The 9904-nt window shown below is 48.2% G+C and overlaps 1 gene segment (V, D, J or C); it reads left to right on the top strand.

The window, feature by feature from the left end:
- Nucleotides 1–4102: 4102 nt before the first annotated feature.
- The window catches only part of LOC130023191 (immunoglobulin heavy variable 1-69-like), a 194535-nt gene continuing 188733 nt past the window's right edge, over nt 4103–9904 (top strand). Inside the window, 1 exon segment of the V gene segment in view lies at nt 4103–4169. Within this exon segment, the coding sequence occupies nt 4103–4169 (67 nt within the window).

Here is a 9904-nt window from a genome sequence, read left to right as displayed (position 1 = left end):
TCCAAATCTCTCCCTGGGGTTGAATCTGTTGGCTTTCATGAACAGAGGGAGCTGTCTGATAATATGGAGCTTAAAGGATCCACATCATGGTAGCAACAAGGGCTAAGAGCAGCCAATAGGAGAACTGATCCACACAGTTGAGTTTTTTGGGGGGAAGGGGCTTTAACCCTGACTTCAATCTATGAATCCTCACAGCATCCTATTTCCTGAACTCCAAGACTTCAACCTGTTTCAATTTCCCTGGCCCCGCACCAAGTGCCAGGGGCTCAGAATGTTTTTCCCAGCTGCACACAGACAGGGCACTGGGACAGGAAGTGCTCCCTAGTGAGCAGAGGTGTGGGGGAGTCTCCTAGTCTGACCCAGGTCTTACCACCCACCTGTGTCTTGGGACAGACAAGGACCTCAGTTCCCCTCACTCAGTCCCTGGAGGAGACTTTCAGTTTCCTGTTCTGGGGAGGCCCAAAGCACACAGGTTCCTGTCTTCTACATCTCCTCCAGGGACCCTCAGCTCACATTCTAAATGAGAGGAAGAAAGGCAATGTTTTGGCTGACACTGGGGGCAGGTTTTCTTTCCTCTCTAGAGTCTCAGGAAAATCCTCTCCTCTCAAAGGTGTTGAGTTCAAAAATCCCAGATAATTTGTCCATGCCCTGTCTTCCCTGATGAGGCCTTAACATGAAGTGAAAAGCATCTCTGTGGGATGGGGAAACATCCCCCTTGCAAAGGCCATTGATCAAATACTTAGACCCCGTCTCCCTGAATGCAGTTACTGCCTTACTACAGGGACTCTGGGAACGAGGATATGGTCCATCTGTCTTGGTCAGTAGATGTTCAAAGATTTGAGTGCAGCATTGCCGAGACATAGCAGCCTACATGGGCCCTAGACCCTTAGTCATATGACATTTTATTAGGATCCATAGGAGCTGACAGAGAATGCCTGTGTGCACGAAAGAGCAGGTGGCAGAGAGAGCAGGGGATTGTTATGACTGGAGAAGCTGGAGCGCTGGTCTTGATGCTGTAAGGCAGAGGCAGGGTTGAAATATTGCTGAAACCAGTGTTCCTCTTTCCCAAGTCTCTAGCCATTGGGCACCAACAAATCAAAGCCAAATAATCCACATTATACTTAGAAATGTCAGAGAAGTTGGGACCTGGGGAAACTCTCTACAGGTAGAGTCCTCTAGTGGCCAAGGGCCTATGCCAGGGAGAACTTCTAACCTCCGGGCAACTGGTGGAACACTTTCCCATTAATAACAATCCTATTGTTGGCATAGTCCCCTGATTATTCTGGGACTATCTAAAGGCATTCAAAGACAGGCAAGATTAGAAAACTCTCAGGGCTGTGCTCCAGGAAAGAATAGAGTAGAAAATTACCATCACAGTGTCATGCTTTAAATATAATCCCTGCATGTGTAATCACCCTAAGGCCACAGCTGTGTGAATATCCCAGTCCTGTGCTTAAGCTATCGATCTCTTCCACTTGTTAAAGGAAACAATGATCCAAGTGTCTGGAGCCATGGTGCCAGGGTAGTGTGGCAGATTTTGTGTTCAATAAATGGCCTATTGGGGGCAGAGAGATGGTACAGTGGGCAGGGCCTTGCCTTGCATTTGGCCTGATCAATATGGATATCATTTGCCACCCCTCACTCTCCCCACCAGACACACAAACCCGGAGCCCCACAACAGTGATTCTCTGAGCACAGAGTCAGGAAGAACCCCTGATTACCACCAAGTGTGGTCCACCTCGTCCCCCTACATGTTTTTCAAAAAATCAATTAAAAAACTTTCCAAGCTATTTCTTTGTTCAAGGATGTTGAGGATGACTTGCAAACAGGACATGCTACAGAGCCTGTCTAAACTTTAAGGACTAACCATGTGGAATAGAGGACAAAGTCACCAAAGTCTTTGGCTTTACAGTAGTAAATTAAAACAGCATCTGAGTTGTCCCATTTCTACTTTGAATTTGGCAACATTACTTCAATTCTCTGATAAGTGAGAGATACCTGTTCCTTAGCTGCTCCCTAATTTTCTTCTGTTATGCTTTTTCCATGTGCTGGAGCGATAGCACAGCGGGTAAGGCTTTTGCCTTGCAAGCAGTCAATATGGCCGACCCGAGTTCAATTCCTCCACCTGTCTTGGAGAGCCTGGCAAGCTACTGCACGGCAAATCCTGGAAATGCTACTTGTGACATATTCAATATGCCAAACACAGTAACAACAAGTCTCACTATGGAGATGTTACTGGGCCTGCTCGAGCAAATCGATGAATAACGGGAGGACCGTGACCCGTGACCTATGTTTTTTCCATAATGCTATCAACATGTCTTCACCTCGCCAAATCTACAGAGTGAAACTGAGTGTCTTCATAACAGCCAAGCACTGAGCAAATTCCAGGTGCACATCCATGTGTGGAGAAACAAGCTCAATATGTTGATACAGTGGATCACCCCTCAGCAATTAATCAGTGTCTATCTGACTCGTCTAACCTGTATGCATGGTTTAGCAGCGTGTGGAAGGCTGGGTAGGGTGGGAAAGAGGAATTACTGGGACAACAAAAATCATTGGGATGAGTGATCAGTACATTGTTCTGTGGCAAGGGTTACATAGATCCAGTACTGTAAGCAAGATCAATGTGCAGACTTTATGGAATTTCTAACAATTTTTAAAGCAGTTTTTAAGAAAGTGTCCTGTTGGTCTTGGTGCAACAGCTTTTGGAAATAATCCCAACATTCCCCAGACACCCCAGAGTCATTGCTGAGGTTTGGGGGCCAAGCTCCCCTGGAAACTGCTGACTGTGGAGATACAAAAACAGCGCAGGTGAGTCAGGTCTGTGAGGATTCGCTGTCTTGCCCTTGCAGGAGCTCTGGACAGGACACCTGGGGACAGACACCGTGAGTCACGTGCTTATACACGAGTGTGGATATGAATCCTATAGCCACTGGTACATGAGGTTTGTAGTCATCCATCCTCACGTTGCCTGAGTTGGTGTTTTTGTGTCTTTGTGTATATCTTAGGCAGAATTTTGTAGACCCTAATGAGTGTGTAGACTGCTTCTGATCCTTAATGCTGACCTTTTCAAACATCAAATTTTAGAGCATGATTTCTGGCCCCTTAGATTGAACTCAACCTTCTGGTCCTTCATGGAATTAGGGGGCCACATATGTGACACAGCCTATGTATAGGTTCTGTGCAGCTGGGAGGGGGTGGAGGGTCATGCCTGGCACTGCTCAGGGCCAGCACAATTGTGCCCTTATAGAATGTGTGAGTCTCAGCACTAAGACCAGGTTACAGGCCCGATAGATTGTGTGCTGAGAGTCCTCAACAAGATCTTTTTATGCTCCTGACAGGATCAGGATTCCTCAGTGATGACCCAGTACAGGCTGCTGAGGTTCATGCTGGTCTATGAGTTATAGACAGATAGAGAAGGATCTGGTGCTATTACCAGGCCAGCCATACCAGGCAAGCACCATGTAGAGGCTTTTCTTGTCCAGCTATAAACCCATCATCAGTGAACATACACGTTCTAACAACTACCCTGAATAAATAGTTATGGGTAAATCTGCTCCAGGAAAAGGAATTTTCATCCCAGGTAAGTGTGAAAAGAAACGACTGTAATATTTGACTGACTTTGAGTTGAACCAAGTTCTGTCACAATTCACTGTCAAAATAAACCTGGCTACAACCATATTTCTACCACAAATATTGCACATACAGAGAGAGAACGGGAGCCACCACGAAGGGACATGAAGGGCCAGGGGCCTGTTTATAGGACAACTGAGTTTGGTCATCATGGTCCTGAGACTCGGGGACTCAGCTCCCCACCTGCCATTTCCCCTCAGCAATTCCTGTTTCCTGAGAGCTCCTCAGCACCTTTCCTGTGCTGGAGGAAGAGGCCCGGCTCTCACAGGTTCCCAGGGACAGGCCTGAGTGCTCTGAACAACACTCAGCACATCGTCCCAGGAAGCCCACACAACAGCCTCCCCTGGGTCCCCTCCTTTCTCTACAAAGGTCCCCCCATGCAAATCCACACTTGGAAACCAGAGTTAAAACCACATCCACACTCACCCCAATTCGGGCTCCCTCTTCCCCTGACACTGTGTCTGAGATCATGGACCTCGTGGGCAGGAACAGGCATCAGCACTGGTTCCTCCTCTTTCTGGTGGCAGCTCCAGGATGTGAGTGTCCCCTGGACAGAGGCTCCAAGGTGGGAATGGGGCCTCTGAGCCCATGACTCACTGTGGGTGTCTGTTCCCAAGTGTCCTGTTCCAGGTACAGCTGCAAGAGTCAGAACCAAGCTTGGTGATGCCCTCGCAGACGCTGTCTCTCACAAGTTCCGTCTGTGCGTCTGTGGATTCTCTGTAACCAGTTATGGTGTAACCTTGGTCCGCCAGGGCCCTGGAAAGGGGCTGGATTGGGTTGGTGTTATACGGCGTGATGAAAGCACAGACTATAGCCCAAGTTTTAAGTCCGAGTCAGCATCTCCAGGGACACCTTCAAGAACCAAGTTTATCTAAAACTGAGCAACTCAGTAACTGAGGACACAGCCGTGTATTATTGTGCAAGTCCCTGTGAGCCCAGACACAAACCTGCTGAGGGAGACAGGGGAGCTGCAGGGCTGCATGTGACTGTCAGGCAGTGGTCTACTCCTCGTCTACAAAGCTGGGGTCTGGGGGTAGGTTGTAAAGAATTTCATTTTTATTTTAAAATTTAAACATAAAAAGGTATTTCATCAACTTAAGTAGGCATACATCAATATGTACTTTTCTCCTCTAGTATAAATTTTTAATGCCACTTTTTGAAGATTACTAAATACTTTTTGTTGTTCGCAGTGTTCCTGAACAGATATTCTTTTCAGAGGAATAACACTGTCCTCCTGTTCATCTATTTGCTCGAGTGGGCACCAGTAACGTGTCAACAAATTGTGGTACTTGTTGCTACTGTTTTTGGCATAACGCATACGTCATGGGGATCTTTCCAGGCTTTGCTGGTTGAGATACTCTCGGTAGCCTGCCGGGCTCTCCAAGAGGGGAGGATGGATCGAAACCCATGTTGACAGCATGCAAGGCAAATGCCTTACTCGCTGTGCTATCGCTCCAACCCTTCATATGAATAAATTTTGTTTTTCAGTTCTCAATCTGTTGTAACTGGTGTACATATAGTTGCATGTGCCTTACTGTCCATCTGTGGTTTACAGAGTTAGTGCACTTTCTACCAGCAACTCATTGCCAAGGACCATTCACACCTGCTGTGTCATTTGTAGTCAGCTTCTTCTTCCTCCTAGTAAACACAAAGTGTTGTTTTTGTAAAACTAAATATTTTTAATTCGACCTGTGCCGTATAATGTGGATAGTAGTTTCCTTTTGGTTTATTGAATGTAGGATAAGAGAACTACAGAAACTTAGAGTTCCTGCAAGCAGCATGGTACTTGAGACTAGACTAAATGTAGTTCATAAAAATTAATGAAGGTTTTATAATTGTAAGGGAAACTTCATCCACACATTCATGCCATTTCACGAAAGGAGAAAGTTCATTGGAAAGAACTGAAAGGCTGAGGAACACATTCATGGCAAATTCTGTTGGAATTTTACAACCAATACATGAACAGTGAAACCATCTACAGCAGAAGGCAATTCCCCATGCAGGGAGCTCGAATCCTGAGCACAGTAGTGGCTAAGGGTGGGAAAGCTCCTGCGGGTGGACTGGGCTCCCTGCCCTCTGATCAGTCCTGCTGAGTGAGGTGAACTCTGATACTGGGACAAAGAGAAACAGCAGATCCAGGATCATCCCAGAGTGCCCAGGGCTGATGGGAGAGAGAAAAGCTGAGCAGGGGCCCAGGAGAGGCTGGGACTCGGGCCGGGAGGGGAGAGGGAGAGGCTGCCCCGCTGCAGGGTGAGGTCGCACCGTGTCTGCAGAGTGCTCACAGAGTGCCCTGGAGAGCAAGAGTCTTCTTGTGCTGACGGACACAGCCCCGTGTCCTCAGAGGCCCTGTCAGAGCCTGCTCTAGAAGAAAGACCCATGGGGAGGAAACTCAGATCTCACGTCCACCAGGATCCACCCAGCGCCCCATCGCAGCAGAGCCAGAGTTCAACCAGCCTTGAACTCCTGCCCCTCCCTGCACACAGTGCATCCACTGGAATCCTGGGAAATGCAGCCTCTCTGCTCTCAGGGCAGGGCCTCCTCAGGGACAGTCTCTGAGAGTCAAAGCTCAGCCCCACAGACGCTGAATTTCTCTGTAGATTCTCTTGATGACAGCTACAGCTGTAAGCATCTTTGGGAAGTTTTCACATGGGGGGACAGTCTGTCGAGGTGTCTACTGTTCCCCCTGACCACGGAAATCTTCAGAATCTGACCCCGGCTGTGGAAGAGATGGATCAGGAGGAGAGAAGCCCACACAGACTCTCACCCTCACTGTCCTGTCTCTGGGTTCTCAGAAAACCCTCTGCCTGTGGCATGGCCAGATCACCAACCTCCAGGAAAGGGCAGGAGTGGACGGTACCTTTGGTCCTGCTCAAGCTCAGACTACACACGACTCCCACAGTGACCCATCCCAGGGACACAACCAAGGGCACCGTCCTCTCTGCCCTGAGCCCAGAGGTCACAAGAACACATGGCTGTGTGTGTGGGACCCAGGGTGGGGAGTGGGTGGGGTCCCAGACACACGCCTTCCTCAGGGGGACAGAGGGCTGGTCTGCAGGTTCTCGGGCCTTACCTCACCTTGCACTCTGGGTCAGCACAGCAGCAGGTGCAGAAGGAGGTTAAGGGGCTCCTTGTCTAGAGTTCTTCAGGGAACTATTTAGATCCACTATTCTCTGACCATGCTCCTTGCCCCCTGGAAAATGGGGGTGCTTCCTGTTTGGGTTTCAAAGGCAGAATCTTTAGGGGCTCTTAAACTGGTCAGAAGTTGTGTAATTAAAAAAAAACGAAGCCTACGGCTCTCTCACCTGTATTTGGTGGTCTCGGTCGCTTAATCCTCCTGGGGTGGTCAATGGCAATGGGCGGACAAAGGAGGAAAGAGGGCCAAGGTCATTGGTGATCAGTTCCCATTTTATTCCCTTTTCCCCACCCACCTGTTCCAGTATCACCAAGCTCCCCATTCCAGTCTCACGCTGCCCCTCATTCCTGTCTTGCAGCCCAGGTCTAGCATCCAACCTCTGAGCATTGCAGGTAGCAACCACACCTAGGTCCAGGTAGCACAATCAACATATGAAAGCCCTTCCTGATCCCCTGCAGCTAGGAGATCTGCTCAAGGGCTGAATACCACCTATGGGTGTGTTTCTCCTTTCCTTAGTCCAATAACCATTGAAACATTCATCTGAATTCTACTTCTTAATATTGGTCATTTTGTATGGATACAGTAAGAGATACAAAAGCTATAGATCTCAGAATCCAGTGCTCAGGCCATTTTAATTTTTTTCGAACCCTAAGCAGGGTGCAAATACGAAATCAGAGATTTCTGAGAAATTTGACTTCATGAATCACAGGTACTGCTTAGGGGAAAATGGTGATTAACTGGTTGGGGAAGAGAGCACAAAAAAGATGTTAAAGATAAACATACAGGAATGGGAGTGCCTTGGGAACACTGTGAATGGTGTAACCCAACAAACCTAAGTTACCTGTGGCCAGGGAGAAATGACAAACCAACATTATCCTACAAGAAGCCAGGTTAGGGCTTCCTGAGAGTGACTGACCCCTCTCACCCTCAGTGGAAAGCTCAGGGCTATGGGTACCGCACCCTTTCCACTGGTGTCCCCAGAGAAGGAGGGGGGCACGCTGAATCTCACCCCCTGTTTCCTAGCTCACGATTCCTGTGTCCTGCCTGAGGATCAGCCATTCGGAGGAATGCAGTACTGTCCGAAGGAAAATGGACACACTCAGGAGAGGGTTTGCCTGACTCTGGGAGGGGGTAGGGTTAGGGGCCCTCTACAGGCCAGAGAATTCCTGCTAGATACTTCTTCAATACCCCTCAGATGACACAAAGACTTTGAGACTTTGTCAGAGGCAGTTGATGCAGGAACAGCAACAGACTGTGGCAATATGGAAAGTGACAAGGGTGAGCACAGCAGGACACTCAGGCACGGATAATTTAGGGTAACACGACAGACAGAATGAACAGAAGCAAACCGATTTCCAGTCAAAGTTGTGACGTCTGATATCTTTTGTGTGATTAAGAAGATAAAAGAAAAGTAGAGACTGAAGAACGATTTTAAGATATGTGTTGGAATTTGTTGAAATATAATCTATAACGGTTGTCTGCTCCAGGACAAATCCTGACAGGCCCCAACTCTAAACCATCAATCCTAGAGTCAGGGTTTGAACCCTCCATAGACTCTGTCTCGTGGCTTGTCAGTAACCGCCATATTTCTGTCCTAGAAAGCAGTGGGGTCTGAGAGGAACACATCTATCCTTTAGGTTTGTCTTGGCATCTCAGACAGGATGAGAGTTTTAATAAAATCTTAGACATGAATATTAGGCAGCTGCGCCCACACCCACAGCTGCCTCATGCCCACTCACCAGTCCTGCTCCTCAGATTTCTCCTAAATCTCCCAGGAGGGGCAGCCCAGCAGCTGGAATTCTGGGACACACCGACCCCAGCTGAGCACTAGAGGGATCTGTATGTGGGCACGGGCCCTGTCCCCACCCTGCTGGCCCCATTAGCCGCACCCACCCCCAGTGACCCACCACAGCTACTGACCAAGGTGTAACTCCAGGACTTCACTGAGAGTCTCTCAGACTCATCCCAGTCCTACACATCCTAAATTGCTCGACTCAATGACACCTCCTCATTCCTCAGAACTGAAATTCCAGTTGGAGCCACTAAACTCGATGAGAAAGTAACATAGAAGCCAGCTAAACTCAACAATAAAACAGTAATATAGACGGCTCAACCAGTGACCAACAGCTTAGTAAATTCTCAGACAAAGGCTCCACAACCCTGAGGTGAGATAGAACAATTTCACAAATGTTCTTTTACTGAAGTAATTTGATAATTCCCTTAGTCTTTTGATTGTAACAAGTAACCTAGAATAAATCATTATGTGCCTGCTGAAAGGGCAGGTTTGGTGCTGGTTGGGGATATGGGGACACCAAGGAAAGAAGATCACTAGGAGGTGGGATTGGTGTGGGAATATTAGGAACTTATTACATCTGCATTAGGAACAACTTGAAAACCTCGGTGTTTAATTAAGGGAAACAGAGTTTAATTTTAGAGTTGCAGAGAGATAAAGGAAATGTGAACTAATTAGGGAATTTTGATCCTTTCATCTTCTCTGATTATGATGATGAGTAAGTCATGATCCCCCATGACCTGTTTTAATGTGCCCCATTGATCAGTGCTCAATCCACCAGACAGGGTGTGTGAGTTCAGCACCCAATGGGACAAGAGGGTCCAAGGTAAGAAAGTTTCCCCTTATAACAGACTTGGTCACCTCATGCAAATCCTTCTCAGGCTCTGGGGTCAAATGCTCTCTGGGCTGTGGAGCTCACAGCTGTCTCCTCACTCGGGGCTGAGTCTCTGGGGAAGGCAGAGCTGTAGTCGAGAAGATGATTCTGTGGGGTCTTCTCTGCCTGGTGACATTCCCTCACGGTGAGTGTCTCAGATGTGACAGGGTCTATGGGAGGGAGTGACTGCAGGGACTGACAGTGACTGATTCTCCTTGTCCCCAGGTGCTGTGTCTGCTCTGACCCTGCAGGAGTTGGGCCCAGCACTGGTGGCGCCCTCCCAGACCTTCTTTCTCACCTGCGCTGTCTCCGGATTCTCCATCACAACTAGTGGTTGCTGCTGGCACTTGATCCCCCAGCCCCCAAGGAAGGGCTTGCTCTCGTTCGGGCAAATATGTGCTAGTGGAAACATCTACTACAACCGTCCTTCAAGAACCGTGTCTCCATCTCCACTGCTGTTCAATATAGTACT

Source organism: Sorex fumeus, unplaced genomic scaffold, assembly GCF_029834395.1.
Source record: "Sorex fumeus unplaced genomic scaffold, SorFum_2.1 ptg000022l, whole genome shotgun sequence".
NCBI classification, from domain to species: domain Eukaryota; kingdom Metazoa; phylum Chordata; class Mammalia; order Eulipotyphla; family Soricidae; genus Sorex; species Sorex fumeus.
This window is presented reverse-complemented; position numbering and strand designations above follow the sequence as displayed.